Source organism: Paramacrobiotus metropolitanus, unplaced genomic scaffold (genome assembly GCF_019649055.1).
Source record: "Paramacrobiotus metropolitanus isolate TYO unplaced genomic scaffold, Prichtersi_v1.0 Parri_scaffold0000085, whole genome shotgun sequence".
Taxonomy (NCBI): Eukaryota; Metazoa; Tardigrada; class Eutardigrada; order Parachela; family Macrobiotidae; genus Paramacrobiotus; species Paramacrobiotus metropolitanus.
In genome coordinates this window covers 403,905-422,125 of record NW_026570305.1, presented here as the reverse complement: position 1 = coordinate 422,125, position 18,221 = coordinate 403,905, and the positions used below count along the sequence as shown (strand labels likewise).

The 18,221-nt window shown below is 43.7% G+C and overlaps 3 protein-coding genes across 3 annotated transcripts; all 3 read left to right on the top strand.

The window, feature by feature from the left end:
- The first annotated feature begins 280 nt into the window (after positions 1-280).
- On the top strand, positions 281-5,030 carry LOC129596011 (uncharacterized). Its single transcript, XM_055493162.1, has 4 exons — positions 281-728; positions 923-1,297; positions 2,590-3,175; positions 3,292-5,030. Exons 1-4 carry the CDS (start codon positions 446-448, stop codon positions 4,133-4,135), a joined length of 2,088 nt encoding a protein of 695 aa, XP_055349137.1. The 5' UTR covers positions 281-445; the 3' UTR covers positions 4,136-5,030.
- Positions 5,031-5,926: 896 nt separating this feature from the next.
- Positions 5,927-9,674, top strand: LOC129596012 (macrophage colony-stimulating factor 1 receptor-like). Its single transcript, XM_055493163.1, has 12 exons — positions 5,927-5,964; positions 6,099-6,502; positions 6,604-6,772; positions 6,857-7,077; positions 7,301-7,538; positions 7,603-7,623; positions 7,710-7,807; positions 7,912-7,999; positions 8,138-8,362; positions 8,515-8,843; positions 9,159-9,388; positions 9,473-9,674. The coding sequence occupies exons 2-12, from the start codon at positions 6,392-6,394 to the stop codon at positions 9,570-9,572; spliced, it is 1,830 nt and encodes a 609-aa protein (XP_055349138.1). The 5' UTR covers positions 5,927-5,964; positions 6,099-6,391; the 3' UTR covers positions 9,573-9,674.
- Positions 9,675-10,741: 1,067 nt separating this feature from the next.
- On the top strand, positions 10,742-15,236 carry LOC129596010 (uncharacterized). The gene is made up of 10 exons (XM_055493161.1): positions 10,742-10,770; positions 10,826-10,977; positions 11,260-11,369; positions 11,499-11,598; positions 11,767-11,890; positions 11,951-12,129; positions 12,196-12,432; positions 12,531-12,602; positions 12,888-13,715; positions 13,909-15,236. Exons 2-10 carry the CDS (start codon positions 10,863-10,865, stop codon positions 14,814-14,816), a joined length of 2,673 nt encoding a protein of 890 aa, XP_055349136.1. The 5' UTR covers positions 10,742-10,770; positions 10,826-10,862; the 3' UTR covers positions 14,817-15,236.
- The last annotated feature ends 2,985 nt before the right edge of the window (positions 15,237-18,221 follow it).

Genomic DNA, 18,221 nt, shown 5'->3' with positions numbered 1-18,221 from the left:
GGGGTTATAGCCGTCGAAGTCGGCCGCATATTCGCCAAACAAAAATAGAAATGTACCCGGATTTCCGGCCTCGAATGAGCGCATCCTTCAGTTAAACAGTGCAGTTGATAAGCGTACCGAGGAAAAGATTTTCGTGGCAGGTATAACCATTTTCTGAACTATGTCAGCAATTCTGAGCTTATCACTACGTATTGAAAATACGTATCGCGCAAGTTTGCATGATGAGTACAGAAATGCGGTCATGAAATGAAAGTTCCGGCATTTTAATGCGGTGTATGGACGTCTAGATTTTTAGGTTAACTGGATAAACAAATTCACATTATAGTAAGGGCCACAGCACCGCTATGATCTAAGCAGTTCAGAAATTAAAGCTATGGACATATAGCATAGCATTCGTACAGATAATGTTATGTAGTTTGCTGTAAGAAAACGTTTTACTAGAAGAATGTTGGTTATCCGCTTGTTTCGTAGTAAATGGTGCAAGTTTTCAAAAACACTGGCAGGCAGATGCTTCATGCTTTTTGCCTTTGCTGCGTTTGGTCTTTGCAGATCACCGCCACTTGCATCGGGCGCTGAAAATCCCACAATTACTGAATACACCTGCAGTTTCGATAGTGGTCTTTGTGCGGGCTGGAACATTACCTCCAATGTCCCCACTGCTTCATGGACGTCGACAACAACGCATGGTTTACAGGATCACATACACCAGAATCTGTTCTCGTTTGACGGTTAGTTCTTTGAACCCATGGCACGAAAATAATCAAACGCTTAATTGTAATACTGGATCGTCGTGATATTAAGGAACACGGAAAAAAGTTGTTTTTTTTTTTTGTTTTTCATGACAAGTCTGCATTCGCATGCTTGATATATTAAAAATTAAAATCAACGAATATTTCGCCAATTAAGCTTTTTCTGCTGGTAGGAACGCATTTCATGTATACTTCGAACGCTGCCCGGACGTGCAATCGGGAAATCTGGACGGAACTCCACAGCCGGCATTTGCCGCAGAAGCTTCATAACACCATTTTAAAGCTGTTGGTTAGTTTTTGGTACTTTGTACCCAAGGGATACGGAACACTCATGCTGAGCTTTCGGCATATCGATGCCACTAAGCGAGATATTCTGCACTGGATGCTGCGGGGTGAGATTTTTCAGGGTGTGTCGGACAATGACATGCGGTGGTACTCCGCACAAGTGCCAATTGTTCTGGAAGAGAACGGATGGCTCGTATTTCGTTTCGTCTATGGCCGAATCATGGATGCTTTTGCTATAGACAATGTGATAACTTCTGCCTACGGTAAGTAAATGGCTTATTGTAAGGTACTTAGATAAAAGGCAAAACTAGGCGTCTTCCACCGTTGTCCTGTGCTGCTGCCGTCACCCGCCTGGAGTGAAACGTTACGGCAGTACATATAGTTAAATCTGGCGTGGTAGGTAAGCGCCATGTTCAGCCACAAAGTCACACCCCAGTTTGATGACGGCAGCAGTACAGGGGAACGGTGGAAGATGCCTGGTTTTGCCCCCTATGTAGATTTTGAAAAGTCAGTATCGCATAAAACGTATAACAGCCGCTTTCGGGCCAGCCAAGTTTACCTTTGCCTTTGCCTGCTCACTTTGCCTTTCTCAACATTACCTTTATCCTTGCCGCCGCGAAAACTTACCGTCCTAATTAGCCTTCTCAAAGAGCCGTTTGAAATAACCTTTACCGTCGATTATAACCATTGCATGATGGACTCCCGTCAAGCACTTTACCGTATCTGGACTTTATTGACGCTAGTGTGTCATCGCTGTAAGCCGGTAAAAGTTATTTCAAACAGTAAAGGTTATTTCAAACGGCTTTTTCGGAAGGCTGATTAGGACGGTACGGTTTTCGCGGCGGCAAAAGTAAGTTACAATTAACGACGTTAATTGGTTTTAATGTTAGCTGGAGGTTGTGTACTCCCGCTCTTTCTTTTCGCCTTCTGTAGTCTGTTACCTGAATCGGTGGTGGCGCTGCGCCGCTACGGCCGCGTAGATCTAAGCGGCCGCCGCCTTACACGCGCCGACGACGGCCGTTTGCACTCGGCACTGTTCCTGTGCCCGCACTTGGTTCTGCTTTTGGTTCGGCATTTGCATTTGCTCTGTCACTGCATTTCTGTTCGTGTGCGCGCGCGTGATTTTGTTCTTTACCACCCACCATACCCTGCTGTTCTTTGTTGTTATTTCGCGTTGCTCAATAAAGGGGCCTTCGGTTGCGCAGGGCATTGGTCGCTCTCTTCCGCCGACCCCCGGTCGGCCGGCTTCTCGCTGACCCACGGTCACCGCACACAGCCGCTCACGAGGGTACCAGTCGCCCAGCAGCCGGGGTTCCAGCGCCCACAGTGGTCACCGGAAGCGGTAACATTAAAGGTATTGTTAAAAAAGGCGCAGAGAAAAAAGGCAACGAAAAAGCAAAGGTGAACTTGGCCCGTACTTACCGAAAGTCTGAATGTCTTGGCCCGTACTTACCGAAAGTCTGAATGTTTTTTTCTGTAGTTTATTTGTCGTTTTTGCATTAGTTTTAATAAGCGGTTGCTGTGCCGCATACGATCTGACATTCTGCTTCTACAGAGTCACTTCCGAGTCCGAACTATTTTAGCAGTGAACCCAAGTCAATATCTTGCGGCTTCGATACCCATTTGTGCGGATGGACAAAATATTTTGACTCCGGTTTTAAACTGGAGACATCCGAGCAATCCACTTATCTAGTGGGCCGGCATAATGCGAACCTAATCCATCCATTATTCAGAAATTACGAAATGGTAATAGGAAGCGTTCCTGTACCCTTTCAAGTGACAACGAACGTCGTGTTCAGTTTCCGGTACTATCTTGGTGGAAATGGCGTTCAGCAACTGCGCCTGTTTGTTAGCGAAGCTTATGATAGCATGGTTGTGTGGGAAAGGAAACTGCCGAACAGCATCGGCGATGCCGATTTAAGGAAATGGATATCGGTTGAGCTCAGGCTCTGCATGTCTGTCGGCTCGTCACTGCGTTTTTTAGTAACAACCAAATTCCGAGGTGCAGAAGTGAGGTTTGATGATTTTGTTTACCGGGAAATGGTGGACGAAAATGCGTTGTCTCGTACTCCCTGTGGCAGTGTGACCTGCAGTTTCGACCAGTCGCTTTGTGGCTGGAGCGATCGCGGCGTTTCGTCAAAGTGAGTACTATGGTCGCAAAAAACGTATTCAAAAACTGCATGTCTTCTAACCGTAATAACACATTTGTCTGCTGCATTTACTAGTGCTGCTGTTAACACGTTGCTGAATGTTTTAGATGGAAGCCGCAAAACGTTGCGGATGCTACGAACTACGCCAAGCCTGGTACAGTTGATCTTGTGGCGAGCGAATCACGCACTGACGTGCTCGTCCCGATTGCTCGCTTGGTCAGTTCTTGCTTCGATCTTGAAGTAGCGACCAACCTTACCGATGCTTATTGGACTGGAGCCACTCAGATGGAGGGCAATAGGTTAATCGTGAAGATTCTTCATGCTAATCGTTCAGAAGAGTTTGTTGGTTTCCTTGCGCGCAACAGGGCCGTCATTCTGCAGCCCCTGCGTGCCGCTCGATTAATCGTCGAGCACGCCTATCCGACGGGCTCGGCTAGACTGCCACGCATAAGCTTGCTTAATGAAAGTGTTTATGCCAAACCATCCAGTCAGTGCGCAGAATATTTGCCACCGCTGATAACCAACCTGCCGCATATTCCCACTGCCAGTTGTACATTTGACAGAAACTTGTGCGGTTGGAATCAACTGAACAGCGATCAGAAGTTTTACATTTATTCGAGTTATGCAGCGGTAACACCGTATCAAGGAACCGGTGCCGTTGCTGCTCTTATGTTGAAAAAGCCGGAAAGCGCTGGCAAATACCTGTTCGGTCTGGTGTCGCCCAAAATTCGGGGCAAGGGAAGGGCGCGATTATTTTTTGCTTACCGAGCTGACCAATATATCGAGTATGCAAGTGTGCTAGCAAAACGTGAGGACGGGTCAACAGCGGCGTTTTTATGGGGCATCCGTAAACAGGACGAGCCGAGCCGTTCGGAAGTTTGGGAATTTGTTCGTGCTACCTACTGCATTAACGGAGAATACACACTGGAGCTAAGTGCACGGTTCCAGTGAGTCTCATAGAGTCGAACTGCTTCTTTCAAATTACCAATAACGTTTGGTTGATGGTACTATTAAGTAAACAGTTATCTGGATAAAACAGTTGTTAAGAAAATGAAATGACTGCAAATTTACGAGAAAAGATTTTACTGGTAATACAGATAACTATGGGTGGGCAAGGTGGATAGGGTAAACCCGGGGAGGAAAGAAGCTGAAATCTACAGTATAAAAATTCAGTACTTTTCGGCATGTTTTCGTCAAAGGCATCAAGTTGTAATTAAGAGCAAAAACGTGTGGCACGACCTACAGCCGCTTGGAATTTTTCAAAACGGATTGCACATTCTCTTGTTAGTTGTTTATGCTCTCCATACTCGTTATCGGTTTAATACGAAATTATGATTTTCGCATAAATCGAATCATGAATATGAGTGTGCCTTATATAACTCATAACAGCAGTCGCGGTGAATGCGGTTGTAGGGCGCAGTCGCGCAGACAGGCTGTCGCTAGCGCGCTTCCTGCCTGGCCTCTATATATACAGAGTACATGCCCGATTCAAACCACATTTATGCTACTTTACTCGACTCAGATGTTTTTGAGAACCTTAAAAACACAAATTGCAGATTCAGAATCAGATTCAAATTTTGCTATGGCTTTCTGTCTGTAAATGTTTGTAGCTCATATGGATCGTCCGAAAATCACTGCCACACGTTTACAACTTGATGGCCGTTTTGGCCATTGTATTTCTTATGTCTTTCGAAAAACGTTAACGAGCTGTGACGGCAAAAAAGCACTGAATTTTTCGCCAACGGGTTTCATCACCAGGTTACCCTATCCACGTTTCTGTGGTTATCGATGATGCACCGCCAGAAACACGTCACAAGTAAATGATTGGAAAGTAATGCGGACACTTCAACCAGGGTACCGCACTGAATATCGGCAATTTTTAGGAGATACGTTGAGAATACAACCGGCTTCTGGTTTGACGAGCTTATTTTTAACGAGGAAAATGGAGTGGATTTTCCGACGCCGAGCCCGTGTGATGACTATTTCACTGTTCCATCGCCTCCTTCTATAAGCTGCGACAGTACACTGCTAACCAAAGCTTTGCCCCCGAATTTTTGTGGGTGGCAGATTAGTCACGAAACGGATGCGACATCTGCAGTAGAATCTTTGAGTTATAAGTTGGTCAACGATAATCTCTACAATGCACTGGCACTGAGTTTTCGCGCAGACAACGCTACTGGTCCCAACAATGTTAGCTTTCAGCTAAGTAGTCCACCATTTGAAGTAAAAGTGGGAGATACTCTGCATCTTTGGTATTCAGTTCGCCGACGACCTTTGTTGTTGGAGATTTTAGCGGCGTCAGCTTCACATGAAACTTTACTGCACAGTGTGCGGTATAGTATCACGGAAGACAATCAACGACGCGGGTACAAAGAAGTTATTGCATTGGATCGTAAAAAGGGGAACATTAAGGTCATTAACGATGTTCGCTTTCATACCAGATACAAACTGAGATAGTCCTTTATATTGTTCGGTAAAACAGTACATGTGGTTTGATTTGGACGCTGGTGTGCAGATTGTCATCCGGCTCACCTCTTTCCCGCCGACACCTGGCTCGGATGCCGAACGTGAAAACAATTTCCATCCCGACTTTGCTATTCGAGACGTCTGATATCCCGGAGAAGCAGGTAGAACTACAGATAAAAAACTCGAGTAATATCGATGGAAAATAATGGTAATTATTATAAGTTTACCGCTGTGTTATTATATCGTATTATCGAAGCCACCTTACTTATTAGGGTCTGGACCAGATGCTCAAACCGATCAGTTGCCTTCTTATGGTAGGTTTATCCTTAACTGTTGTAAGAGTAACAAATTCCGAAAACTAGCGCTTTTCTTGTGCAGACTTATGTAACTCTCGACAGAGTCTCGATCATATTAAGCTGTTTGCAAACTTTCTGCTCGTTGTACATAGAGACATGTTCCAGTGCCACCTATCGCCACATTACGTGCGGTTTCGAGCAGACGGAGTTTTGCAGCTGGCACCAGAGCGGCAACGCTTCTGGTTGGTTAATAACAGAAACTCTTCCGTTCCCTCTTCCTAATAATTACCCACAGGACTCGAACAAAAGATTAGTTTACAATGGAACTAGCCCCTCTGTCAGCATAGTGGAGAGTGACTACATTGGTCCAGTTGAGGCGAAACTGCATTTCAAAGTGTACATTTTTGGGCCAGGTTTACAATTTTTGCGGTTATATGCGGCCAGTATGCAAACCTACTTTCTGCTGTGGAACTCTACCGATTCCAACACAACTCGATCATCGGGACGAATGTGGCAAGACGTCCAGCTTGACCTTTGTATAAAATTTCCGTTTAAGGTCAGTACAAGTGCACTACCTACCAGTATTTGACTAAATACGCTGAATACGAGTAATGACCAATGCAATCTAAAACTGACTGCTGCCTAAAAATGTTCCAGCTTGTATTTGAAGTCGCCGTGAGCAGCAAAGAATACATTGCAGCCATGGATGACATTCGTCTGGAAGATGAGTGTATGACCCTAGAACATGGCGCCGATTGTGCGGATATGCATCAGTTCATACCACTAGAGAATATCCCAGTGAAAAAGGAAACTGGACCATTACTAGGTAGGCCATTTCTGTATACCTGGTATTTGCACAGTAATTTCAAAACGGTGTATGCTGGTACCGTTTTTCTTTCTTTTGGACCAGCTCCAGCTCCATCGGGAAGTGTCAGCTGCCAGTTTGAATTGCCAAACTTTTGCGGTTGGTCCAATTCCCATGCAGACCATACAGTATGGAATAGTTCGGCTTCGCCATCCGGAAAGAATGCTGTAATAGCCCGTTGTGATAGAGTGCAGCATGTACAAATCACATCCTACTTGAGTAGTCCCAGAACAAGCTGTGATCAATCAAAATTGTGTTATTTTGAGGTGCGTTCCTTCCCGGGTTTCAGTAGTCAGTTGACATTTTAAAAGCCGCGAAATTACAAACCATTATTTAAATTCGCAGTAAACATTTGACACAAAGCAGTCATTTTAAAGCCATTTTTATCGCCACTGTCTATAAACATATTATTACTAACAGCCTTGTCTAGACATAAAATTGTAATAAAGGGTGAGGGCGCCGTTACAGACACCTGTGTTTTGTTCGTAGTTCGGTTACAGATCATCCGAAGGGAAAGTAGTGAAGCTGCAGCTTTGGATGGCCTTCAATGAGACGTTCCCAGCACACTTGTTGTGGGACAGCGGAGTCAACATCATTCCAGACTTTGTGTCAGTGGCTGTAAATTTGACCAACAGTCCCGCTATATTCTGGTTAAGTGTGGCGATAACATTCTTCGAAGACGCAACCACCGTCGAATTAACAAGTCTCCAATTTTACAGAAATGATAGTAAGGTTTGACATCTTTACTGCCCTTTTAAATCAGACCGGTAGTAACCTTTACTTTAAAATAGGTCTTGTGGACGATAAACCGGGTAAGCGAACCTTCAGAAACCTTCAGTTAAACACGATGCTTTATTAACACACGCTAACGATTATAATGATGACTTTTTGCACGCAGATTACCTAATTATTACTATTTGTGGAAATTTGGTTGGAATACTCTGCATAATTGCTATACTGGGTGCTATTTTCGTTTATCGACGTTCCCGAGCAAAGGTAACACTGACGTAACGCTCACGGAGTAAAGGTGATTGGCAACTGGAAATTGTTACGTGCCGGTTAAATAAGCTCTTTGATTTTAAATCTGCTGTCTTTTTCAGTTGGAATACTCCAAACGGGTTTCTTTATGTGGGGTACCCTTTCCACTGCTAGAAGAATTTGAGTTACCAACTAATTCAGTAACTTTAGGTAAAGAACTACTCTGTAGTAATACGTACCGGTACTAGTACTTTTTTACTTTAGGTAAAGAACTACCCTAGTACTTTAGGTAATCTGGGCAGAAAAGGTAAACCTAAAAATTTCTACGGTAGCGTGTCTCGTTTTCAGAAAACAAGCAACTACGGCCCAGCCATTTTTGCCACGTTGGATTTGCACGAATAACAAAGCCCCATGACAAGCATTTTGGCAGTGCGACTACTCTGGCTATTGTGAAATTCCTTTCAGACAGATACACTCCAGAGGAAGAGAGATATTTTCTAGCGGAAATGGGAGCTTTCATGTTAATCGGCCGGCACATAAATATCGTCAGCTTGATAGGAGTGATACTGAAAGGTACTGCATTTGTAAGAACTCCACAAGAAACATGCAGTTTCAGTGGAGGTTTTATCAGTTCTAAGCATTCAGAGGGCAACACAACTCGCACTGCTATCAATAATAATTTGTGCCGAATTGGCTCTAGCAAAACGTAACGTAAACTTTCGTAGATCGTCCGATGATTGTAATGGAATACTGCGCTAACGGATCCTTGCTGCAGTATCTGCACAATGACAGCAACTACGTTTATCTGAAAAGGCGGGCTTCGAATCAACTCATCCAGACTGAAGCACATCGCTTATTTGTACAAAGCGAACTACAAAGTCTGCTTTCGATCATACATCAAATGGCATCCGGGATGGAATTCTTGTCCAGTCGCGGTTTTCTTCACAGAGATCTTGCCGCACGAAACGTGCTACTGGACTCCGGTCTAATAGCTAAGATCGGCGATTTCGGTCTGGCCAGAAACGATAGCGAATACATCTTGCAGCGGCAGAATGTACGGAAATCAGCAATTTTTACTAAGAAAGAGTAGAGCGTTCACTAGTCAGTCCGCACCAGAAAAAGTTATTGAAACTAAAAAACTAGCGATTCTTGCTTAAATAAAGCAATCAAAGCTTGTTTTGAACACATTAAGCGATATTTACGAAAGGGGGAGGGCTTTATTTTAGCACTTGATCTATGCAGAACAGCTCCAAGTAATAGGCCGTTGTGCTTTTTTTACGCATTTTGAATTAAAAAAATACGCTTTCTGCTTCTGAAGAACGAAGAGATCAACAAATGCTTGCGGCGACAGCATTTGATTGTTCCGTAGGTCAAGTTGCCACTTGGTTGGATGGCTCCGGAGACGCTGGTGCCAATGGAAGGCCGCTATAGCGAGAAAAGCGATATCTGGTCATTTGGAGTTGTTGTGTGGGAGTGTTTCACGTTTGGCAAGTCCCCATTTGAGCAGGAGTTTCCACGGGGAATTCAGTGGAATATCTTACTGGACTTCATAGCGCGCGGCGAACGGTTGCTGCTTCCTGATATCTGTCCACAGTGGATGTAAATATTCTGTATAAATACCTTAACTAGAAGATTTTTTTTTTACGATTAATGAAAACCGCTGATGAAAAATCCGTTTTACAGGGCAGCTTTGGTTTCGTCCTGTTGGAGCATTCAACCGGAAGATCGTCCAGAATTTCGCGAGATCCTCCTGAAAATTGTCAAAAATTCAAATTGTTTGTGAGATGTACACTGTATATGTGTTGGCTGGAGCAACCAGTAGCTCTGTACGGTCATAATGTTCTGCATCGCTGAGAAAAGTCTGATCAGCAAATTACCGAGCGAAAATTATTAAAGTAACGAGTAAGGTTATAATAAGGGTACAGTAAAGTTCAGTGATCAAATTCCACCCTCCTTTTCGCTCAAAATCCTAAATGAAAATGCTTTTCAATGCAAATGTTCATGCTTTTCGGAGCATTTTTTTTTCATTAAGGCAGAATGGTGTTTTGCTTTTGATGAAAAATCGACGCACCAGTTAACTGCTGCCGGAAGTCAAAAACCTGTACATGCTTAACCAGTTACACATGTTGCCGGCTTTCAGCACAAGCCGACTCAACGCTGTTAATTTAATATACTTTGTCTTATATAAAAAAACTCTTCAGTAAATATAGCCTGAGATTATATTGGACTGGGGGTCTTCCTCTTCAATAAAATACTGATTTTAGCGATCAGCCAATATTGGCGCACCAGATGCTGTTGTACCGCTTAGAGTGGAGAATGACGCGTCAGTTCTTCAGTAATTCTTAGTGGTCAGTTTCATCTACGATGATATTTGTAAGAACAGCCAAATCAGTTAAAAGCCGAGCAAAATTTCAGTGCATTAGTTGTTAAAATGGAATGGGCTTCATATAGCAGAAAAACAAATTTGATAATAACAGCATTCGGTACAAACCAGATCAGAAACCAGTCCAGACCGTGAAAATTAGTAGGCGCCACTAGCTACCTAACAGCGCTAAAGCTAGGTGGTTTTAGTATTAATTTATTGCTTTAGTGCCGCCGCAATTGCAATCTTTCCGCGGGCATTCTCATAATAATGGATGATACGAGGTTCATTAAAAAAACGGTGCATTAAGTCAGAAGCTTGCTGCAGTTTGAGCAACTTAACTCTCAGGTGGCTGACGAAATTAACCGGTTCAATCCGTCAGTTTCGCTCAGTGGGGTATTCATAAATCGTAATTATACTAACGGTAATATATCAGCATCAGAGGCCATTAACTTCCGTTTGCTTTATGTGGTAAACTGATACTGGTTAAATGCCGGAGGCCAAAACTGTGTCCACGGTTTTTATTATCGCCAGTTTACAAGCGGCGGCTTTAAGTCACTGAATTTATTATACAGAAAACTGTAGTCTGTATTACTTGGAGACAGAACGCTCCAAATTTGTACGTATCGAAAAGTCCAGTTTACACTGAACAAAACAACATCTTTACTCTTTAGGTACATATGTAAAAACAATATCGTTACAACAAACAGCATGTCTCCAAATAAAAAAGCTGCGCTCTTGTCCCCGATTCATATCGGCGCAGTATTTTTATGCGCCACAGTCTTTGTTGGAGTAACAGCAAAAAGGATTCGGAATCTACCAAAAAGTATGTGGATATGCTTGCCAACTGGCTTTAAATTTATAACCAAACATAAGAGCTACCCTGCCAAGCTTTTCGTTGACTGGTTGCAGTTTTTGACAACTGTAACTGCAACGTTCGAGCGACGATTGCTTCTGTCGTTCTGTTTTCTGTTTCCGATTAGTATCGACTCTTTTTTTTAGCCGCTCCCTTAAAATGACACATTTAACGGGGAAAACGTGAACTAAAGTTTCACTAGTTTAAGTGGAAACTTTAGTTGTTATTGACAGTTGTTTTTACTACTCATAGATTGGCGAGAATTTATCGATCCGGAGATTTTAGCTGAGAGCGACGAAGAATCAACGCGTTATGACAGCGATTACCTGGAGGGCGACATCCTTGGACTGCAGACTCTAGAGGTAAGCAAAACCTGAGTGAAACACATCCCAGTAACCGCGCCAATGCTGATTTTTACAAAAGAAATAAAGGGCTTCGAAATCGTGATAACGTATTCAATGACCACAGCGCAACTTTATGACCTTTAACAGCTCGTCCAAGGAGCAGCAAACGCCGCTAATGACGCTAGCCTGTTTTGGCCGAACCACACCCTTCCGTATGAGTTTTCAAAGAAGCAAAACGCCCAAATGAGTAAGTAATCGCCATTATTTCCCGAGCATATCGAAAATGAGCGCTAAAGTACTGTCTAGCGGAATAATAGTTGACTGTTTCTTACTCGTCATAGTTTGTACTCGTATCATGATACCTATTAAAGTGGAATCAGTTGACTGCTTATCTTTTATGCGATGCTGTTGACAGCTGCAAAGGAAATGCAGATTATTCTGGACTCAATGCGCATAATAAGCCTTCTTTCCGGCAACTGCATCAAATTTGTCGTGCGGACCACTGAGGAGGACTACATCAGCTTCCAGAAAGGAATACAGTTAGACGAAAACCAAACGAATTACGCACAGTCAACTAAGGGGACTTTTTTAAATTTTAGATGTATGTCCAATATCGGTCGCACTGGTGGAAAGCAGGCAGTAATCTACTCTACGGGTTGCCTGAAGCACCACGGCGATGTCCAGCACGAGCTGATGCATGCGATGGGTTTCTTCCACGAACACTCCCGATCGGATCGTGACGAGCATATCAAAATCATTTGGGGCAATATTGCTAAAGGTAAGATTGCGGCTCAGGAAGCTGAACTATGCTGTTTATTTTCCGGAACACCAACTTCCGCTTAAGGTGACCGTGATCAGTTTGCCAAACACGAGGACGGTAACACGTACGGATTGCCCTATGATTACGAGTCCGTCATGCACTATAAATACAATGCCTTTGCCAAGGACAGCAGTAATCCGACAATTCTTCCCAAAAAACTAAGATCAAAGATTGGACAAAATAAAAACCTGAGTCCTTTGGATATTGCACGGATACATAGAAGATTTCACTGTGCGATTGCTGATCCGATTAATTTTGCAGGTAAATATTCTGCTTCAATGTAAACAGGTTAAGAAAAGGTCATTTGGATTTGCTGTGCACTGATACTCCTGCATTTTCGCTATTTTTTGGTTTTACAGGTGCCAGCAGCCGCGACGAAGAACCCCTAAACTGCCCACGTCCTCAGCCAAGTGACGAAGAGCAAACCGAATGTAGGCAAGCTCTAAGCGGCGCTTATTGCCCGTATGCACAAAGTGCCAAATTCAGCAACTCGGTTATTTCCCTTAGAGTGCATCGTTATCGGAATACGTAATGTAAGACTTTTGTCGGCTGGTAGAATTCAGAAACCTGTCAACCAGAAACCAGAAACCAGAAACTTGGTTCAGAAACCTGTCAACCATCGATTTGCTTCTTCGGCAAATTGTCGCTTAGCCGAAGATATGGTCCACTTTTTATACTAATAATACAAGTAGTTAAAAAAATATCGAAATTTTTAGGTGACGACGGTAATAAACAAGAGTCTACAATAGATTCATTCCCCCAGTTCTCTGGGGAACCAATGAGCCGGGACCAATGTGCGCTACAGTACACGGACCAGTGCGAACCTCCGTTGTATACCATTGACCACTGTACAAAGGCGTACGCGCTTTTTCTGTCCTGTGATAACCGGATAAGTGTAGACGACCTGAAGAAAATCACCACTGCGATGTCCAAACCTCCGTTGCGACCGATTTTTCTTGCCTTGTACGACAGTGAAAAGGTTACGTTGAGCAATCTTCAAGCAGTCCAGCGGCAGACTGTTGCTTTGTCTATCTCATACTGCATCTCTAATCGTCCTACCCAAAAGCTTACCCAACTAAGATTTACTAATTTGCTGCAATTCCAATTGCTCCACTGCTACGGGATGGAGATCAAGAAAAACGATTTCAGCCAGTCGAGCAAGATCAAAATAATCGCTTTTACCAACACAACCATCCTGTCTTTAGAACAAGACACTTTTACCGACCTGCCAGCATTAAAACTGTTGTCTCTTGAGTACGGCCTGAACCAAATGGATACTTTCACGAAATCCCTGCGTGACTACTTAAAAAAGCTTCATTGTAGCTGTGAATTCCAGTGGTTTCGCGATTGGTGGAGTAGTAACCAAGACCTGCTACGAGAGGCCAAAAAGGATGAAATTTTCAACATTCTTGGTCAATTTGGAAGTCCGCCCGTTAGCAAAGCTGAAACCTATTTACCCATTGACTGCGCAGTAGATTCACATTCTATCGGGCCGGCTTCCATTGATCACAAACAGTACAGGTTTTCGATCAACGAACCAGACGGTAAGTGGACAGCAGTCCAATGTCTGTCCCGTTTGGTTGGTTTTTCAAGTAGTACTCTGTAGTTAAAATTCAGAATTTACGCCATCGATTTACAATCATAGCTTTCGTCACATTTGTGAAGTACACTAAGTGTGACCATTGCAGGTTACTAGGTTTGGCTTGGCGACTATGCATGATGTTATTGTTTGAACAGATTGTCCGGCCAAGCTTGAGAATGCTAAAGACACATTTCCTACCTTTTCCATCTCCCCGATGACCGCCGCAGAATGCAGCGCTCAGTTCACCGCCAACTGTCAACCATGGGATCATACTAAATGGGACTGTCCGTTTAATAAGCGCTTCGAGGTGAACTGCAACCGAAAGGTCAGAATCAACGAGGTCACCGGGATGGTCGAAGCCATTGTTAAATCGCCTGTACGTCCTGTTGGCTTGTTTGTATACGACGGTTCTGCGTTCTCGTTAACCAGCATCGCTCCAGTAAGAAAGCAGGTTGTCCGTTACCAGCTTGTGTACTGCACAAGTTCGCGATCTTCCGAAAAACTGCGCGAAGTGCGCTTACCCAACCTGCTAGCGTTCACCCTCATGCACTGTTACGATTTAGTTGCCCAAAAAGCGGACTTCGAGTATTCTCAGAAAATCAGGGTGGCCGTCTTTAGAAATTCCACATTTCTCAGTCTGGAAAGCGATACGTTTTCTCAGCTACTGGGGCTGCGCATTCTGTCCCTGGAGTATGACCTGAATACCGCCCCTACTTTCAGCCCCGAAGCCAGCAATTACCTCCAGCATTTACACTGTTGGTGCGATTTTGCATCGTTTCGCGCTTGGCGGAAGTGCCAGGTTCAGTTGCTTCGCACTGCGGAGGAAGGAGTGGTTTATCATATTCCTGATGGTTACTCGAATTCTCGTTACAATGAAGGCAACATCTACCTGCCAATCGACTGCAACGCTTATCCTTTTCCAGGCAGGATTGACCTCCGCCAGACCGAATTCTCGTTGAATGAACCCGACTGCTTTTCGGATTCGATTCCTACCGGTTTTGGCGGAAGTCTCGATACCGGTTTTGGCGGCAGTCTTGATACTGGTTTTGGTGGCGGTCGTTAGAGTAAATGCTGCTGCTGACTGGGAACACATCAATGAATACGCAGCCTTGAGTAGGGTTTTTCTCTTTCGGCTGTTTACTGATGTCTGATGGCTGAATGGTTTTAATTACGGTATAACGTTTACCAGGCTTTTTGTTATATGGACGGGCTCAAATCGGAAGTACAAGTTGTCAAGTATCGACTACAAAATGATTTGGCTATGATTTCTGCTTAATAAATTAGCTACCTAATAATTATTATCAATGCTGTTCTGCTCGCACAGTTAGTCACTTTTTTTAAACGAACGTTGACACCAGTGCTTCGACACTTGGAAACAAAATGCTTCAACACTTGGAAATGCGATCCGTAATTGGCTTTTTTTATCTCTGTCTTTTCTCGTTTGTTGCTCGTGGTATGTATCCCTCTGCGTGCCTAAGGCACATTTCTGTTAGTTTAGTGGTTCAGAACTAACGAAAATAATTTCAACAGCATTTTTGCGGTGCGCGTAAAATAAAGCAGCGTAATTTTAAGCGCGTAATTTTATAATGATAAAATCGAGTTTTAATCGGCCGAAGCAGGACGCCTAAAACAATATTTACACGCGAATTTACCATTTGAAAACTACCAACATTGACGATAGCTCAGTGACTGTATCGGCATTCGTCGGTTATTTCATCAGTGAGTTCATACAGAAGCGCGCCGCCATGTCGCAGTTGCATTTCTTTACTTTGTTAGTATCTTTGTATGCCTCACTGCTTATTAAAGCCTCCACAAAAATGTTCCGCGATTTACCAGAAAGTAAGTAAACAAAAAACGAATACAAATTCTTATATATTGCATAGAAGTTGAACAAGTCATTTGCACTCTGAAAATAAAAAATACAGGATTGAATTTTTGGTCGGGATTTATAGTCAACACAAAAATTTACTAGTTAGCAGATATTCGCTAACCATAATAATAATGCAACAGTATGTTATTACACTTGAAGACCCCTCCAAGTTATTACACTTGGAGGGAGAGGTTGTTCTGCTGTTTATCTTTAGCCTCATAATCCGCCCGAGGATAAACATATACAAGAATTTTGGATGTTCATCAGTGCTTTCAAATTTGTAATAACAAATCCATATTGTAACGAACGAATACACTTTTTTTATTTTATTGCGGTACTACCTAATAAAGCATTCTAAAATTCTCATTGCACAGATTGGAGAGATTTAATTGATCCGGAGTCGTTGGCTAATAGCGATAACGAATTTACACGTTACGACAGCGATTTACCGGAAGGCGACATTCTCAACCTGCAGACACTCCATGTAAGCGAGCCCAACGGCAACACTGATCAAATGTGTATCGTCCCTCTGGAAAAAGCCTACAGATTCAACACGGTTTCTTCAGCTGGAGACGTTAGGGTTTAATCACTGCCCCATGGTTATTAATTTACTCATAACAGTGCGCTATACACATAAAATGTGATCTTTCCCAGCTTGCCCATGGAGCAGCAAACGCCATCGACGACGCCAGCTTTTTATGGCCTAACAACACAATTCCATACGAATTTCCCACAACGAAAAACGCATTAATGAATGAGTGCAGCACGCCGTAGTAGGAAATTCGGGAAAACACTTAATCAACGTGCCTGTGTAGCGACCCGGGAAACGCAGCTTATTCTGGAGTCAATGCGGGTGATAAGTCTCCTTACCGGCGACTGCATCAAATTCATTGCGCGGACCAAAGAGGAAGATTATATCAGCTTCAAAAAAGGGATACAGTCAGTAATTTCTTCTGTTGTCAGACAGCGTATGTCTTATACATAACTGCAGCCAACTCTTTGCTGTAGATGTATGTCAAATATTGGTCGCACTGGCGGCAAACAAGAAATAGTCTACTCGCCCGCCTGTCTGAAGCAGCACGGAGATGTCCAGCACGAACTGATGCATGCCATGGGTTTTTATCACGAACATTCGCGAGCCGACCGAGACCAATACATCAAAATCATCTGGGACAATATTGCTACCAGTATGTGCTGTAATTGCAGCCCGGGTTGGGTAATTTTGCGTAAATCCTTTTTCAGGAAACGAGATCAGTTTGCCCAGCACGAACAAGGAAACACGTATGGATTACCGTACGATTACGAATCCATCATGCATTACAAATTTAACGCTTTCGCAAAGGATGCCAATTTTCCCACTATTCTTCCGCTTGTGGGAAGGCCAAAGATTGGTCAGAACGAAAACCTGAGTCCTCTGGATGTGGTTCGGATTCATAGACGATTTCGCTGTCCGATAGTCAAAGCGAGTCAGTTGCTGGGTCAGTGCTCGAGGAATTATTGTGCAAATCTGTTTTATTTCACGCGCGAGAAACTGAGGGTACCGACTTCTGTGCGTAGATTGCAGTATCTCACGGTTAGCCAAGAACCCAAGATGCTTATTGAAGCAGAATTTTTTTGTTTAAATAGCACCTTGGTTTTTCCATTGCAGATGCAGAACCAGACCCTCAGAAAGCTATTGGGCAACACTTTGACGTAACGTCACTACCGCCTATGCCTGAATTTTCGTCAGATCCGATGACCCCTGAACAGTGCTCCCTGCAGTTCACTGCTAACTGTGCTCCGCCGGGGTACACAACGGAAACATGCACCGAGGCGCAGTCTCTCGACATCAACTGCATGAAAACGCCAACTGCAGCCGAACTGCAACAAATGAGCACCGCCATGTCCAAGTCACCACTGAGAGCGATCGAGCTAAGTATTGTGGACGGGCATCATGTGGCTTTTGCAAGCTTTGAGCACATCCGCCAGCAGATCGTCATTTTCAACCTACACCGATTACAATCCCAGCGCGCTGCTGCAAAACTGTCGGAATTGCGCTTGTCAAATTTACTACAATTCTGGATGATCAACGGTTACGAGCTGGACGTCGAGAAAGCGTATTTTAGCCAGTCACCGAAACTCAGGATGATTGTGTTTTGGAATGTCACGATTCGGACGCTGGAAGAGAACACCTTTAGTGATCTTCCCGATTTGCGGGTGCTGTCGTTAGAATATGGATTCAGTGAGATGGACACTTTCAGCGAAGCGTATAAGGCGTATTTGCAAAGCCTGCACTGCGGTTGTGAATTTCAGTGGATGCGTCGTTGGTGGAACGGCAATGCACAACTCATGCAGAAAGCCGATCGTGGAGAAGTTTTTCAGATTCCAGACTCATGGAAAAGTATGCCTGTTAGAAAGGACCAGATCTATCTTCCAATTGATTGTACCGGAAATGCATTTCCGTCTGGAGCGAACGCAATTGCTTTCACTGAAAACAAGATTTTATGGCATGCCAGCAAATGCCACTGACTAATTGTAATAGGTACCGATGTTTCGGGTTAGAATCGTGAGGGGGTGAATACATGTATTATGTACAGTAGGGGTTCCCTGTCTTTGTTA